The sequence below is a fragment of the Dermochelys coriacea genome, chromosome 2 (genome assembly GCF_009764565.3).
Source record: "Dermochelys coriacea isolate rDerCor1 chromosome 2, rDerCor1.pri.v4, whole genome shotgun sequence".
NCBI classification, from domain to species: domain Eukaryota; kingdom Metazoa; phylum Chordata; order Testudines; family Dermochelyidae; genus Dermochelys; species Dermochelys coriacea.
In genome coordinates, this window is record NC_050069.1 from 224,151,356 (window position 1) to 224,167,928 (window position 16,573).

The 16,573-nt window shown below is 44.7% G+C and overlaps 2 protein-coding genes across 5 annotated transcripts; one reads left to right on the forward strand and one right to left on the reverse strand.

Moving 5' to 3' along the window:
• Positions 1-1,037: 1,037 nt before the first annotated feature.
• Positions 1,038-3,297, reverse strand: LOC119851558 (tissue factor pathway inhibitor 2-like). Of its 2 annotated transcripts, none has more exons than XM_038391586.2 (3): positions 2,940-3,276; positions 2,390-2,572; positions 1,038-1,296 (listed from the first exon to the last, which is right to left on the reverse strand). In XM_038391586.2, the coding sequence occupies exons 1-3, from the start codon at positions 3,031-3,033 to the stop codon at positions 1,085-1,087; spliced, it is 489 nt and encodes a 162-aa protein (XP_038247514.1). In that variant the 5' UTR covers positions 3,034-3,276; the 3' UTR covers positions 1,038-1,084. The 2 variants fall into 2 exon arrangements, with proteins under 2 accessions (XP_038247514.1, XP_043365230.1); XM_043509295.1 differs by lacking the exon at positions 1,038-1,296 and adding an exon at positions 1,324-2,060 and having other exon boundaries at positions 2,940-3,297.
• Positions 3,298-9,405: 6,108 nt separating this feature from the next.
• Positions 9,406-16,236, forward strand: LOC119851127 (guanine nucleotide-binding protein G(I)/G(S)/G(O) subunit gamma-11). 3 transcript variants are annotated; one of them, XM_043509297.1, is made up of 3 exons: positions 9,406-9,645; positions 10,014-10,116; positions 15,775-16,236. In XM_043509297.1, the coding sequence occupies exons 2-3, from the start codon at positions 10,021-10,023 to the stop codon at positions 15,898-15,900; spliced, it is 222 nt and encodes a 73-aa protein (XP_043365232.1). In that variant the 5' UTR covers positions 9,406-9,645; positions 10,014-10,020; the 3' UTR covers positions 15,901-16,236. The 3 variants fall into 3 exon arrangements, with proteins under 3 accessions (XP_043365232.1, XP_038246342.1, XP_043365231.1); XM_038390414.2 differs by lacking the exon at positions 9,406-9,645 and adding an exon at positions 9,672-9,918 and having other exon boundaries at positions 10,018-10,116; XM_043509296.1 differs by lacking the exon at positions 9,406-9,645 and adding an exon at positions 9,676-9,918.
• Positions 16,237-16,573: the final 337 nt, after the last annotated feature.

A 16,573-nucleotide genomic window follows, 5' to 3' on the forward strand; every position in this document is an offset into this window, starting at 1 on the left:
CCAGAGTCGGGGATAACTTAGACACTCAGGATGAAATCCTTATGTGATACAGTTGGTTATTCTTATAAATGAATATTGTGGATCTATATTATACATTCAAAAGTAGTAGGAAAGGAGCCTGAAACATAAACTCTTGTATCAGAGGCATGGTATGAGGCAGAACCCGCTCACAGAATTTAGCAAAAACAGGGCTGATATTGCAAAAATACACATTTTTAAGAAGTGCTAAGCACAATGTACTTACACAAACACATTCCGATATTAAGGATAGTACAAACATATTTCCCAAGAAGAACAGGAACACACTAACCCCTCCTAAAAGGGAAGGTCAGGATGACAGTAAGTAATTAAAATGTTTTAATTAAACCAACATGTACAAGTTGATGGGTAATAACTAGCCACGTCAGGGGGCAGTAACTAATTATGTCAGAGACAGTACTAACTTGTTTGTATCAGGGTATAAAGATGTATCTCAGAGGGAATATCTTTGTCCAGATGAAGAGGGAATGGGAAGTCCTGCCATTCACTGAGCTGCGTCCATTGTCACAGGTGTACATGTCTTAGTATCCTCATAGTCTGCCATGTGCTATTATCGTACTTTGTCAACCATAAACCTGGCCTGGTGCCTTTGTACCTTAACAAATCTTGTGGTCATTGGGCAGTTCGCTCAAGGTCTGCTGTGCTCTCTGCGCAGAGTGGGGCAGCACACAGAGAGAACACACACACACGCAGCTCAACATCTAACCACAATAAACACCTTGCAAAATTCCCACTGACTTGAGTGGCAGCCAAACTGGCCCATAATTGTGTTTGAAGGCAGGATTCAGGTTGTAATATAATATTTTTAGATCGGTGGTTTTGTCCTTTACATAACAGGCAGTGGAGGTTGATGATCCCTGAAAGTGTGTAGTCAAAATTGACATGCACATGACATGCTCAAAAACACTTTATAGCAATGAGCAAATATCAGACTTGAAACAGTAGAGGCAAAGCTTACTTTAAGGAGTCTTCAGAGGTAAAAAGAAAAATAACATTAGTATTGATAAACGCCATCTTTTTTATTGAGAGCACATTTAAAAAGAAGTTATTTTAGTAGAACGTTGGAGTAATCATTACTTTTCTCAGGCAAACAGTAGTCCACACAAGAATCTTCATCTCTGAAGTTGTTATCATTTCCATAGCATCCACCATAGATAAATTTCTCACACTTCATTGAACTCAGGTTGAAGAAATATCTTTTTAGATAACCTCTACAAGGTCCTGGAGCAGCCTCCAACCTGCATATTTTGGGCACATCTAGAATAAAGAGCATTTAAACATCAATGCACAGTTAGGCTAAACTTTATTACGTCTTGTCTGACATGCTTTCCACTGGCAAAGATACTTCTGAACTCATTTAACTTCTGCCGATATGCTTAAGAGATATATGATAATTGATTGTTAAAATACAGCACTAGACTGAGCATTTAGTGAGTTAGATGGAGTTTTCATACATAATGGATTTCTTAAAAACATTAGGGATAGACTATGATGCGCTCCAAAAAGAAGCCAGGCATATACATCCTTCCTCTTAGTCCTTTCCTCAGCGGAGTGATTTTATTGGTTTAGCCAACAAAGCCCTAAGAAGCCTCGATTCAGTGGGAGTTTTATCCTAGCTAGGGTTGCAGGATCAACCCTACTATTACCAGTGCTGCTACTGTTACAGCTGTCACTGGCAAAATGCTAAATCCGGAAGAGAGAAAAAAAACAGTTGGCAAAATCCACTGAGTAAGGAAACCTTCACCTGCTCCCAGAAGCTTCTTGGTGTGGAGATTTGTGACGGCATCTACTGACACCTGAGAGCTACCAGCGAAGGTATCATTTCAGCTCAAGTGATAAGCATACATATGCAAGCTACAACTTTTATTAAGTTATGGAGCTGGAAGGAAATGCTTTTTAAAAATAGAACCTGGGGTCTAGGCCTTCAATTGATGAAGCAGCAAATGTTGATGGAATGCAACCTTCCCTAGAAGTTCAAGGATGCTTTTAGACTGGGTAATGAGTACCCACACCAGGCATGGGGGACGGCAGGGCGTAGTAAAAGTTTTAGTAGGGCAACCCTGCAAAAGAGGCATAGACATATTCGTGAAAAACAACAAGATGGAGCTTTCTGAGCGAATAGGCTCCCACGTCTACTTTTAGAGAAAGCATGCACACCAGAAGGACTAAGTGGCTCTCCTGGTGTGCCGGGGCCTAGAAGAAGCGATCAGTAGTCTGTCTCGCTTAATGCAAACCTGGGCAGCGAACTGTTAACCAACAGCGCAGGATAACCGAGATGTCCCAGGATGCCCAAGCCAATGCTGGGGTGAGGACCCCTGTGTGTAACTAAAGGGGGAGAGAGAGGACTTACTCCGGATCATCCAGCAGCTTTTCTCACAGCGTTCCAAGCTTCTGAAGTTGTTGGCATTGCCCTGGCAGCCCCCGTAACTGAACTCCTGGCATGTCTGAGTGTACCTGTCGTAGTACCATCTGGGGATGAGAGCCCGGCAGGGGCCTTCCTCCGGGGGCAGCAGGCAGACCTCTTGATTTGGGGCTGTACAGAGAGACAAGCGCTTTCGGGGTGAGTCACCGGGGCGAGAGGCGACGGGCCAGGGCAGTTTCCACGTGGCCGGCTTTCAGCCGGAGCAGCGCGAGGAGAGGGAAGGGGAGCGAGGCGCTGGGAGAAGCGGACAGGGCCGGAGGAAGCGCAGGGTGGTCTCAGCCCCCAGCACGCTGCATATAAAACTCTCGGGGGCTTTGCGGCGGGAGAGACAGAGCGTGGAGCCAGCGCTAGAAGCGTCCCCGGACAAAACCGGGATGGAGAGAGCCACCGTCGTTTGCACGAGGACCAAAGGCACCCGGGAAAGCCGCGCTGAGCCCAACCCCCTCCCGCAGCTCGCCGGGCCGGGCTCGGCTGTTACCTGCTCGCGCCTGGCGGGCGCCCGGGCCCTGTCCCAGCAGAAGCAGCAGCGAGCCCAGAGCTAAGCAGCTCCGGAGGCTGGCGGGCGAGCTCATCGCCTGCAGGGACGGGGACGCGGGCCGGGGCCGAGGCGCGCCTGCCGCAGGGCAGCCGATCTGCAGAGCGAGCCGGCGCTTGTCCTCCCCGGCCCCATCTCTCCGGCCCTTATATCCGCCCAGATCCCCTCCCCCGGGGCCGCAGGGCGCGGCGCGCTGCCCGAGTCACGCCGATGGAGCCGGGCGGCGATTCCCACCGCTTGGGAGCGCGTCCTGCGGGCTCCGCAGCCGGGCGCCACTGGGCCATGGGCAGTTCCCAGCGAGTAACTCCGGGAAAGGCCCGTTTGCTCCCCCGGGGGCGGCCTGTCGAGCTGGAGGAGGGAAAGTGCGGGCGGGGAGGGCACAATAGAGCAACGGTAAACTCTGCTCGAGCGAGCCAAGAGTCGCGCATCAGGGAGTCCTGCCTTTACCCTTCCTCCGCGGGGCTGGCAGGCAAGATTGCCCCGTTGGCACCTGTGCGGACCCATCACAAATCGGGTATTAATACCAATAATCTGCCCGGCAAACCCCTGCTGGGGAGAAGGCAGGTTTCCGATTTGCCCTGTCGTGCTGATCACGGTCATATCAAAGGATAAGTGACCCCTCCTTTCTCACCTTGCCTTTTCAGCTGCTGGGTGCATCCTCACGTCATTGTTTCCTTTGATGATGCTAAAGCCACATATCCCATTAAAGTGCTATTTGTGGTGACTGTACTTAGTGTTAGCAATAAGAGTTCACTTTCGTTCAAATGGAAGAGTTTGTGGCAGCCCCGTTTTTTACGAAAGGAAAAGTTGAGTACAAGCTTACAAATAGGGAAATGAGTGGCTGCTGGAAAAGCTGATGCATGGCGACTGTAGGTTATATAAAAAAAAAGTTGGGGGGAAGGAGGGCAGGACTTGAACACAGACTATAAGTACCTAACACAGGGAACAGAACTTTGATAATCGAAGACCCTTCCATGTGGCAGACAAAGATTTAGGAGCCAATGGCTAGAAATTGAAGCTTGACAAATTAAGACTAGAAATAAGGTGCTTAACAAAAACCCAAAACAGTGAGGGCAATTGACCCTTGGAACAATTTAAGGGTCGTGCTGGATTCTCCATCACTGCAATTTTTAAAATGAAGAATGAACATTTTTCTAAAAGTCATGCTTTTGTTCAAACAGGACTCAATATAGGGAAGTCCTATGGCCTGTGTTGTGCAAAGGTCAAATTTGATAAGCACAATGGTCCCTTCTGGCTTTATAATAATCTACGCAAATTACAATGAAGTTGACAATTTAGGGGAACTGTCTAATATTATGGGGCTGTTGCCTCTGTATTTCACTGCAACCTTTCAATGGACTTTGCAAGAAAAAAAAGGTAACCCATTGGAGTCGTACTCGGTGAATAATTTTTAATTTAAAAAGGAGGCAGCCGAGAACTTTTAACCACTTGCACATATACCCAGTTACATCTTTGAATTAAAGTATATTCTCTAACATATAGAAATCTACGTCAAGGGTGTCCATCCTGTCCTGGCAGAGGATTAGCTCAATTGTCTGGCAGAGCTTTTTTATGTTTAAAGTATACCATCACATACAGACCTTTCATTAACTAACATTTTCTCCAGATTGAATACATTAGTTGAGAGAAGAAGAAGAAGAAAATCTTAGATAAAAATAACGCTATCCCCTGATCTTCCTCTGATGTCCTCCCTCCCTCTTATTGTCATCCTGACTAGGCTGTGTCTCCCTTAGATGTCTAGATCCTTGGAGCAACAAGGATTTGCCATTTTTATATATTTGCCAAATGTCATGTACACCTACAGTATGTATAAATAAAAATATACAAATAATTAAAAAGGGGTACCTTTGATGTATTCTAATAATCAACTTTTCTGCAGCGGGGGATACGCAAAGCTAATACAGGAAATTTTCCAGAAAGGGGGAAAAGCAAAGAAGAAAAGAAAACTCACCTAGTGTTGTTCATATTGACCCGCAAAGCACCCAGTTTGTAGAGCTCTCTTTCTCCCTATACTTCTTTCCTGTATTTCTATCATCCATCTGTATTCTTTCTTTAAAATATATCCTTTAGCTTTTATATCTATCTACGCACGCACACATATTTATAATCAGATTGCTAAGGGATAAATGAATGGTTTAGTGACGCAGACCAAACTACCTAAATACAACCTGAGATGTTACCACAAGGACACAGCTGTCACGTTTAGTAATCCTGTTATTGTGACAGTTAATAATAGATGTCCTGGGTTTTAGTTAGAGTTATTAGTAGCATCAGATATAATGAAACTTGGTTCCCTGAAGTGCAAACATACCGTTTCCATTTCTTGCAAACTCAAAATGTCATTTTTCTAATATTAACAAAGTCTCAACTGAGTTAAATGTGACTAGACTGATGTTCTTTAGGATGCGTCATATTTGGTTAGAATTGAAAAAAAAAATCGAATATTTTAAACAAACAGCAGAATTAATGCACTCACTTCCACCATCACACGCACACATAAACCATTGTTTAATTTAAACCTGTATATCATTTTTACAGTGCGGTGCAATATTTAGTCAACTATGCTTTCAGTTCAACAAGACAATAGATTTAAAATGTAGAGCTGTTCTTAGTAAGAAAGAAGAGACTAATAAAATCACCATACAAATGGGTCTTTGCCTTAGGGTATTATGTGATAACGTGCACAGTTGGGGACACTGAAATCTTGCTTTTTTATGTTATTCCATTGAGTATTAGGAAGTGTTATTTACTCCTCATAACACAAGAACTCGGGGTCACCAAATGAAATTAATAGGCAGCAGGTTTAAAACAAACAAAAGGAAGTATTTCTTCACACAACCCACAGTCAGCCTGTGGAACTCTTTGCCAGATGATATTGTGAAGGCCAAGACTATAAGAGGGTTCAAAAAAGAACTAGATAAATCCATGGAGGCTAGGTCCATCAATGGCTATTAGCCAGGATGGACAGTGATGGTGTCCCTAGCCTCTGTTTGCCAGAAGCTGGGAATGGATCACTTGATGAGTACCTATTCTGTTGGTTCCATCTGGGGCACCTGGCATTGGCCACTGTCAGTAGACAGGATACTGGGCTAGATGGACCTTTGGTCTGACCCAGTACGGCCGTTCTTATGACGTCAATAGAACTAGTCATATGCATAAAGTGAGTAAGATTTGCCTCCATTATTGGAGTCATTTTTAGAGATAGAGTGGCAAGAACCATATCTTTCCTGAATAGGAGTCACCTCTGACATACCCATAAAGAGAAGATGCTACAAAATTGTTCACTAAGTCCTCTACCAACATTACCCTAATGCATACTTGTTTTTTACCTGTGACTCTAAAAGGTAGATACTAAGGTAAGTAAGCAGAAACTTTGCAAGGTACAAAGTGTGGCTGTGCAGATACAAGGAAATAGAAGCACTGAGATACAGGCAGCAGAAGTGGTGCTAGACAGTGCTTAGTAGTGAAAACCAGGAGCTTGAAGTTGATTCCAAAAGCAACAGGTAGGTGATGAAAAGAAGGGAATGAACAATGAGAAAGGGAATGTACTTTAGCAGCTCCATTCTGGGGAGACTGATGGTGGGCAAGGTAAAAATCACTAGGCCAGAGAGGGGAAAGTTGCAGTGGTTGAAGCAGGAGAAGACTGAAGCCTTCAAAAAACATTTCAGCAGCAGGACTCAAGAGGAAAAGGTGGATCTTAGGGATTTTTTTTTTAAAAAAGCTGAAGGGAGTTGCATAGCTGGTATGGGTGGAGAGAAGGTGAAAGGAAACAAACATGACATCACAGTATTGAGCTCTCCTTGTTCCATGTGGTCACTTATATGGTCAGATGTGTAATCCTAAGGATACAGTAATGCAGCCTTATTCAGTGGAATGAGACATGGTTGTCTGAGTGTATTAATTATTATTATATTACAGTAGTAGCCAGTACAGTATAGTACAGTAGTAGCCAGAGGTCCCTATCAGGATCTAGGATCCATTGTGTTAGACATTAAACAAACACATTGAGACAGTTTATGCCCTAGAAAGCATAGACTCTGAAGAGAAGACATAGGAAGCGAAGGCAAGAAATGGTGAAAGTTAGGAGGGAGGGAAGACAATTTCCCTTCTGCGACAGTCCTCACTCAGGGGTGGGTTGGTAGAGTAGCATTTCCTAGTGGTCAGGGCTTAGGCCCATGCCTTGCAGGGTGCTGTTGGTAAGGGAGCCCCAGCCCTCCCACACCACCAAGCTCTGACGCAGGGCTCTTTGAAGGCTATCAGTGGTCTGACAGCCAGGGAGACTTAAGGCTGTCCTTCCCAGGCCACTTCCTATCACCCCCCTGTGATAGTTCCTGGGTCACCATCTGGGTTTAGGCAGCATGAGGGTTGACCACTCAGTACACAGCATGTTCTGGCAACTGCATATAAGTTCTCTTCCTGGGTGGCAACTGCCTCCTCTTGCAGCATGGCCCACCCTCCTGGGGCAGATCAGATCCCCTGCTGGGGTAGTCCAAACAAAGTAAAGGGGGATTAACAAAACTCAGAGTCCACCTGAGAGGGAAAGAGAAATGCTTCCTTCTCAGGTTATCTCTGTAGCAGCTCTGCCCCTCCCTCATGGAGGGACCCTTTGGCAGTTGTCATGGGGAGAGATTCTGCCTTTCTTTCAGCTCTCTTCAGCTGACACTGAAGGTCACACATCTACTGTCTTCCCTGGTCTGCCCCCTAAGGAGCTGCTCCCCTACTTCTTAACTCCTCCTCCAGTTGGAGCATTTCCTGCAGGTGTGGGGTAGGGGGTTGGCTGAGCCCAGAGACATTCCTTTACTCCTTGTTCCCCAGTGTGGGGTTTGTGGATCCCAGCACATCTCCCTATACTGAATCCAGCCCCTATGGCAACTAGACAGGGCCATGTTGTAGTCTGTGTCACTTATCCGTGTATCTACACATGCCACACTCATATCTCCAGACATGACCCTGATTGGCACTGGGCTGGCTGAGCTACCTTCAAAACTGGAACTCTGATTGGTTTAAGTAGGGCAACACCATGTCCTCAATCAGCAGCTTGTCCCATGGCTGCTCCCAACCTCTTCCACACCTGGCAAAGGAGCTGCATGCATATTAGACAAGGAAGCTGTTTCTGAATGTGGGATGCTTCTCTCCTATGCTTGTTGTGGCTTGCTACAGTGATAAAGTGGTGTTTTTAATGGGACTAGGTGGGTGAGGTAATATCTTTTACTGGGGGAACTTCTGTTGTGAGAGAGACAAGCTCTGCAGCAGAGATCTGCTCTAAAGCTTGTCTCTCTCAGCAGCAAAGGTGGTCCAATAAAATATATCACTAAAAAATCCACCTCCCCACTCTAATATCTTGGGACCACCAGGACTACAACCATATTCCAAACAACATATTTTTAATAGGCAGGCATTGAATCGGGTCCCCCTGCCTTTTGTTTGAGCAATTGTGCTGCTTATGCAAAATGCTTTGCTTGGACAGGGGAGAATGGCAGTATAAAGGAAAGAGAAAAAGGAGGAGTCCTTGTGGCATCTTAGAGACTAACACATTTATTTGGGCATAAGCTTTCCTGGGCTAAAACCCACTTCATCGGATGCATGCAGTGGAAAATACAGTAGGAAGATATATATACACCGCTGCTGATAATAGCCCACCTTAATTGATTAGTTTCGTTACAGTTGGTATGGCAACACCCATTTTTTCATGTTCTCTGTGTATATATATCTTCCTACTGTATTTTCCACTGCATGCATCTGACGAAGTGGGTTTTAACCTAGGAAAGCTTATGCCCAAGTAAATTTGTTAGTCTCTAAGGTGCCACCAGTACTCCTCCTTTTAGTTTTTTTTTGTTTTTGTTTTGGGGGGTTTTGTTCTTGTTGTTGTTTCCTGATACAGACTAACTCTGTAACCACTCTGAAACCTGTCGCTGTACAAGGGAGAAAACAGAGAAAGAGAGCTGGAGAAGGGCGGAGGAGAGGGAGTTGATTGAAAAGCATTGCACTCCATTAACTGGAGTCACATCACACAGCTCTCCCCGCGGACTGGGCCACCCAACCTTTCCCATTCGCCTTTCCAGCAGAGAAAAGAAAGTCAGATGAATCAGGAGTTCCAAATGTTTACGGAGTGTTTTAATTTAACAAAAGGAAGAAACAATTCCAAGGGGAATTTCGTGGTCCTTTTCCAGACTGTGCTCTGCGAACCAGATCACTCTTGCTGCAACACTGTTATATGAGTCTATATGCCTGTCTTAACCGCCACCGCTTTCCTCCCCCAGCCTTGTCGTTCGGTACCACCATGAATTCGACACACGAAAAGGCCGGACATTTCCTTAGCAAATCTGCTTCCTCTCAAAGGATGTGTGTTCTAAATATGTCTGGCTTCTTCCTTGTGGAGAAAGTTTTCAGCACACACATCCTCTTCCCCAGAACAGCCAGCCCTCCTCTCTCCGCGCCTTGTTCTCTGCATTACACCCGTGACACTGCGCCTAAATCGAACTCCGTGTTAATACCAGATTAAATACACTGGGATTTAAATGGATTAATCAGTGTTACCCGATTTCCCCCCAACCCCCTCCGTTACTGGCCGGCCAAGTTTACATAAAAGAGTTGATACCTATTTGTACAGCAAAGGCGAGAACTGAAGATTTGAATGGAGGAAGGGGAGGGAAAAGTAAATCGTTGTGCGTTGTTGTACCCATGTGTGCAATGCCTAGTGTAAACGTCCTCTCCGTCAGGGTGGGGGTCAAACTGCTGGGTTTGATCCGTTTAGGAAGCTTATGCTGCTGATTTAAAACCCAGGAGTCGCGGGTGTCAGTAGCTGGCTGGACTGGAGCACTCTGGGGAAGGTGCATGAGGGAGTTTATTGGAGAGGAAGTTGTTACTTCAGAGAATCGGGTCAATTTCGCCCGGGACAACAGTAAGTCATGCCCTCGGGGTGGGGAGGGGGCTCTTTCGCGAACCGCTGGGTCCCAGCATCTCCTCCGAGAGGGTAACTCGCTCCCCTTTTTACAACTAGAAAATGCCGGCGATCAATATAGAGGATCTGAGCGAAAAGGATAAACTGAAAATGGAAGTTGAGCAGCTCCGGAAAGAAGTGAAGTTGGAAAGACAACCGGTGAGTTTCCCCAGGCTGCCCCCGCCCCAGCCCCCTGAGAGCCTGCGGCTGAAATAGCCCCATCGCCCCGGGGAGGCAGATTGGAGATGAGGTCAGGCTGGGGCGTGAACAAGATCTTCAGCTCTCGAGTCTCCGGGGTTGGGGGGCGGGGGGGGGGCAGTTTGGAAGTTACTCTGCTTCTTTTCAGCCTTAGGTTCACAACAATGCCTAACATAACCTCTCAATGGTGAGCGCCGCAGTGCATCTCACAGCGCGGGGAAGGGTTTTCACGCCCCACTGAAGCGCTGACCCTCTTTAGGGGAGTGAAATGAGACCTGCAGATAGATGCCTGCGCGGTTAAATGAGCTGCTTAGTTTCGCCTCCTCGCAATGGCTCACTGACGGGAGGAAAGGCGCATAAGCGCGATCTCAGACCGGGGAAAGGATTTCAGCCCCCACGAGCTCTCCCTTCTTGCGAAAGCTGGAGGTGGGCATTGAAGTCTGTCTCAGCAACTGAAGGGATGAAACAGACATTGGGGCCTTGATGTCTTTGTGTCTTTTTAAAATATACTTAACGCGCAGTAACTTTAAGAGATTTTAGAGGAGTTTCTCGCTCCCCACGTAGTGTAGTTTCTGGTGACTGTACCTGCTACCTTCCGTCACAGAAATCGGAGCTAAAAACTTCTGAAAGCTATAGGAAGGAGGATCCAGACTTGTGGAGGTTAAATGTGAGTGACACAGCCTGAGACATGTCTCTATAATTGTAGAAAAAAGGAGGAAAACACATTAACAAGTTAATCATAGGGTGTTAGCGCTAAATTCGGTAGTCGCTGCTGCTAAAACCCAAGGGCTCAGCGAGGGTGTGGTGCAGTTGGCACAGGGCAGCTGAAACTGCTCTCTAAAGAGGAAATAAAGACAAGGGGCCATTCAGACTTTTAAACTGTGGATAAAATATCCACTGTGTGCTGAACATTGGAATATGTGAGCTCAACCATGGGATTCCCCCCCCCCGCCCCCACTGAATTTGATCGGAAATAGACATTTTGGAGATGTTCTAGAACACAAAATGATTTTGCTGGCTCCTAGAAACCAAGTCCTATCATTCAGAACAGCCTTGTTAATTAAAACAAAACTGTACAAGCCAGTGGTTCTCAGACTCTGGTCTTCAGAGTTCTTTCTGGTGGTTTGCAGGGCTACCAGGCCAGACCCAGAATGGCCTGGGAGCCTGGGAGGAATTCCCCAAAGTCTCTCCCTATTGTGAAGTGGTCCACAGAAGGACAAGAGAGAACAGTTGTCGGAGAACCCTGGTCCATAAGGGCCGATTCAAAAGTTAAAGGTCTTTTGTTGTTGTTGTTTCTGGTGATTCACCTTGTGAAGTAATATGCAGTCAACAAGGTGGGATGTATTTTACCATGCACGTTTTCTGGAGATGAACATTCTTGATCCCTAGATTTCGGATCTGCTCCTTTTCCTATTGGAGTCATTGACAAAACTCCTGTTCACTTCAGTGGGAGCATGATGGGGCCCTGAATTTAATCCCTGATCCTGCATCTCCTTAAGCAGCTGTATAACTTTACTCACATGATGTCAATGGGACTATCCATCTGAATAAAGTTACAGCCTGCAGGTTCAGGGACTTTGCTCAGAAACAAAATATTGATGTCAGAGGTATATTTTAGCCCATGAAATAGATGTCAGTGATTTTTATTAGAGTGATTATAGTTATTTATATTACAACAGAACCAAGAAGCTCCAATAGGATCCAGTGCAATGTGTATAAATGCATAAGAATATCTGAGTCTTGCCTCAAAAACATTGAAGTGACTAAAAAAGACTCCATAGGATGCACATAATCTAACATATTTAAAAAGAAAGGACATTATTGTCAATAAGCTGAGAGTCTGAGAAATTTAGGAGAAGGCATAGTCGGGAATCTCCATCATGCCAGCAGAGAGAGTGTCCCTCACCTTGATAGATGCTAAGGTTGCATTGTTATACATTCCAGTCTTTTATTTCCTGTCAATTACGTTTCCTATTATCCATATGCATAAATCACCATTTGACATGAGAATTTTGTGTGAGCCACATCCCCTACTCCTCTCATGGGCATAAGCAAATATGCCGATCAAAGTCCCCTTGACTTCAACCGAATGCAAAAATTCAGCATTTTGACATGATGTAGTGAGGAAATTTCCTTTAAAATAATCTCCCTCGGTGAATAAAAATATACAGATTCATACTCAAGAGAAATTTTTCTCATAAGCAAAAGAATCCTCCTCTTCAAGATCCAAACAAACTAAGCCCCCAATCCTGCAAGTGCTTTCACACATGCTTTACCACCATGAATAGTCCCATCTGAAATCAATGGATCTGCTCACAGTAGTAAAGCTAAGTATGTGCATAAGAGTTTGCAGGATGGGATTCAAGTTTTTAACCATTGGCCCTATGTTCCTCCCTGCTGTGACTTAGTCATAGGTTATGGGTAATTAGATCTTATTTGATACACTTAATGGCCAGTGGCAAACTTTGGTTCTTTCTTATGGCCTAAGGCTTAACTTTTCGTAATCCATTGGCAGGGGTGCTGGAACAATTTGTATAGTGGGGGTGCTGAGAATCGTTGAACCAAACTGTAAACCCTGTATATGATGAAAACCACTTCAAGCCAGAGGTGCAGCACCCGCAGCATCCCCCTACTTCCAGCAGCTATGTCCATTAGAATCTCTTTATTGTAAGTAGGCCAGATGTATTGATTCTGTTATCATGACTATTCTACTTCTGTTTCTATTATCTATAAGTTCTTATACCATATTCATCATCATAATAGCTGAACATCTTCCGGTAGTCACTATGCACCTATCATTTGTTGCTTGTTTCCTCATCCTCTTTCCTTTGGTGAGAGAAACATGTTATGAAGTGTCTTATTTTGGTAGGTTTTGTTTTGTTTGTTTGAGCAAAACACAGTAAATGAGGCAGAGGAAGTGCCCAAATCCATTAAAAATGGGAAGAATAGCCACTGTGTCAAGTTTTCCCCTTCCCAGAAACAATAGAAGCCCCTTCCTGGGGACTCCTCCTAACTGTGACTCTGCAGAGCTCTCTTGGAAATGGGAGGGGGAAGAGCTGGGAAGAAGAAACTCTATTCAGAATGCAGTCCTCAAACATTCCAGATATCTAAGGCATCAGGAACAAGTTGCTGCTTCTGTAGGTGAATCCATGTTGCTCCAGGGAAGAGGCAATCAGGCACAATGAGGGATACATAAACAAAGGGGATCTCCAGAATCTGTGGGATTTGCCATAGGGTCTGGAGACTGAACCCCGGCCTTCTCTGTAGGGTTTCAAATCTCTCTCCCTTGGGAGAGCACAGAACATAGACATTTCTCGAGGACAGGGGTTCTCAACCTTTTTCTTTCTGAGGCCTCTCCTCTCCCCTGCATGCTATAAAAATTCCATGACCCCCTGTGCCACAATAACTGGTTTTCTGCTGCATACAAAAGTCAGAGCCCGCATTAGTGGGTAGCAAGCAGGGCAATTGATTAAGATTAATGATTAGGGGTATGGAACGGCTTCCATATGAGGAGAGATTAATAAGACGGCCACTTTTCAGTTTGGAAAAGAGACAAATAAGGGGGGATATGATTTAGGTGTATAAAATCATGACTGGTATTGAGAAAGTAAATAAGGAAGTGTTACTTACTCCTTCTCATAACACAAGAACTAGGGGGTCATCAAATGAAATTAATAGGCAGCAGGTTTAAAATAAAAGGAAGTCTTTCTTTACACAACACACAGTCAGCCTATGGAACTCTTTGCCAGAGGATGCTATGAAGGCCAAGGCTACAAAATGGTTCAAAAAAGAATTAGATAAATGAATGGAGGATAGGTCCATCAATGGCTATTAGCCAGGATGGGCAGGGATGGTGTTCCTAGCCTCCATTTGCCAGAAACTGGAAATGGGCAACAGGGCATGGCTCACTTGAGGATTACCTGATCTGTTCATTCCCTCTGGGGCATCAGGCATTGGCCATTGTCGGAAGACAGAATACTGGGCTAGATGGACCTTTAGTCTAACCCAGTAGGGCCATTCTTATGTTCTTGTGCCACAGGGACCCTGCAAATCTACATCACTCAGGCTTCGGCTTCCTCCCCCGGTGACGGGGCTCAGGGCCCTGGGCTTCAGCCCAGTGTGGTGGGGCTTCAGCTTTCTGCCCTGGGCCCCGGCAAGTCTAATGCTGGCCCTACTTGGCAGACCCCCGAAGCCTGCCCGCAGCCCCTCCGGGTGACATGGACCACTGCTCTAGGAGTTTCTCCCCTTCAGTGGCTCTCTAAATAGGAAGGGAGACTATAGTCCCATGTTAGCACGTTACTTTGCTCTGAATTTGTCACAAAATATCACATAGCATATTACAGTAGATGCTCATGAGTAGGAGTATATGGTGCTCTTTTCTTATGTTGCTCCTAAGCGGCTGTTGTTGTTATGAGGAGTGTCAACAATTCACAGTCGGGAAAGCATTTCCAGGGGAAATGTTGCTCATAAGGGGAGGTTGCTCTTACAAAGTGTTGCCACAAACAAGTGTCTACTGGAGAACCACTGTATGCTTGAAAGGACAATGTCAATGTGTTTTTCATAATTTTCAGGATGTTATCCGAACTGCTGTTTATAACAAACCTTTGTAACCGACAGGTGAAATGTGCTTCCTTGTTGAATTTGTTGTCTTCCATTCAACATGCTTGTTATTGTAGGACTGCACCTTGGCTGTTGGTTTTTGTTATAATAGAAAAAAGGCTACTGAAGCATTTGTTTGGAAAAATGTGAAATGTTACATTGAGTTTGGGTTCAAATTCTACTGATTCTGCAGCAATTGCATATGAGTACCATTGAAATAATATGAGTTTTTGTGACCCTAATTTAATTAAATTATTAGGTTTTAGTTTTTTATTTTTTAATTAGCGGAGGTTTTTTATGCACAGTATCTGCAGGACTAGGCTGTGTATCATCCCTACGATGATATAGTGTATGTTTTCACACAGAAGCGTATGTGGATGTGTGATGCAACATTAAGCTATTGCTTGCAGATTTTTTTAAAAATACATCTTAGCCAACATTTTCAAAGGTGACTATTGATTTTGGAGTGCAACTTGAGATACTTTTAAAAGCCTGATTTTCAGAAGGAGAACGCTCAGTATTTTCTGAAAAAGAGGCTCCTAAAAGGTATCTCAAGTTGGACACCAAAGTATTGATGCGTCCAGACTTACTAGTCACTTTTGAAAAATATGACCTTTACTTCTTTTGCCAATAAATATGAAACACATGCTTGGGAGGGGAACAAACAGCTCACCAAATAAACCATTTATTGACTGGTTCAGAAGAAAAAAAATACATTTTACAAAACAGTCGTGGGAATAAAAAGAAAAGAAACTTGACCTTTAACATCCCTTCAGTTTTAATAATGTTAGAGATTATTATAAACACAAGTAAATGTTTGTTTTTCTTTTAAATTTAGGGCCAGATTTTGGAAGTGCTCAGTGATCGCATGTGGCGCACTTGCAGCCTCAGGTCCTTTACATATAACGTACATATGAGAAGGAGAAAAAGAATGTTATGAAGTGAACGTTGTCTTTATAGTCTACTGGGAAATGGGATTGCTATGTATAAAGCAGAACCTTACTTCTTCTTTTATTTAAGGTGTCCAAATGTTCTGAAGAGATAAAGAACTACATTGAAGAAAGATCTGCAGAGGATCCTTTGGTCAAGGGTATTCCTGAAGACAGGAATCCCTTTAAAGAGAAAGGAGGCTGCGTCATTGCATGAAAGAAAAGTTTCCTGCAATTGGAACATACATTATTGTACCTTTAGTGTATAACTAGTTTGTCCTCAGTTCCATGGGTCCTTGTTGAAGGAGTACTGTCGATGGATTAAAACCAACCACCTTGAATGAGACTCTTGTTTATCTCTTTATCATTGTGTATGATCTAATTATATCTCACTACTCGATAATATTCTCAATTGTATTCTAAATATTGTTCCCCAGAGGGGACAGATACTTGCTTACTGTACTAATGGGCATTCGCGCGTAGTGTCTGTTTAGCGTGTTCTCTCTTGACTCTTGCGTTTACTAGCTCGCTTTAATAAAAACTCTTGCGTCTACCAACGCTTTGGTGGTCCTTTAGATAAGGATATGCAAAGAACGTGAGCAAACGTTTGCATTTCGTTGCCTGATGCGCGTGGCACCCCCTGAACCACCCAGCCCCTAGAACAAGAACTACTTCGGGGCTACGTGAAGGCGGGACAATCGAGTGGTTTAAAAGTCTCATTGAACTAAACCGAACAAAGGGAAGAGAAAAATCTGTCACCCCTACAGTCAAACGAGCGGAGCAGCAGGCCGAGGCCCCTCGCAGTCAGGCGCACGGGCAGGGGGCTGTCTGCAGCGCCTTTCGCAGCAGCGGAAGCTTCCCGGGAACAGCGTGTGACCCCGCAGCCGCCT

Bases quoted from the DNA above. Each gene is read 5' to 3' on its own strand.
- LOC119851127 (XM_043509297.1), top strand. From the start codon at position 10,021: ATGCCGGCGATCAATATAGAGGATCTGAGCGAAAAGGATAAACTGAAA. The intron at 10,117-15,774 runs GTGAGTTTCCCC...CTTTTATTTAAG, and splicing joins TGAAGTTGGAAAGACAACCG to GTGTCCAAATGTTCTGAAGA.
- LOC119851558 (XM_038391586.2), bottom strand. From the start codon at position 3,033: ATGAGCTCGCCCGCCAGCCTCCGGAGCTGCTTAGCTCTGGGCTCGCTG. The intron at 2,573-2,939 runs GTAACAGCCGAG...CTCTCTGTACAG, and splicing joins CGCCCGCCAGGCGCGAGCAG to CCCCAAATCAAGAGGTCTGC. The intron at 1,297-2,389 runs GTAAGTCCTCTC...TCTTTATTCTAG, and splicing joins AAGCTGCTGGATGATCCGGA to ATGTGCCCAAAATATGCAGG.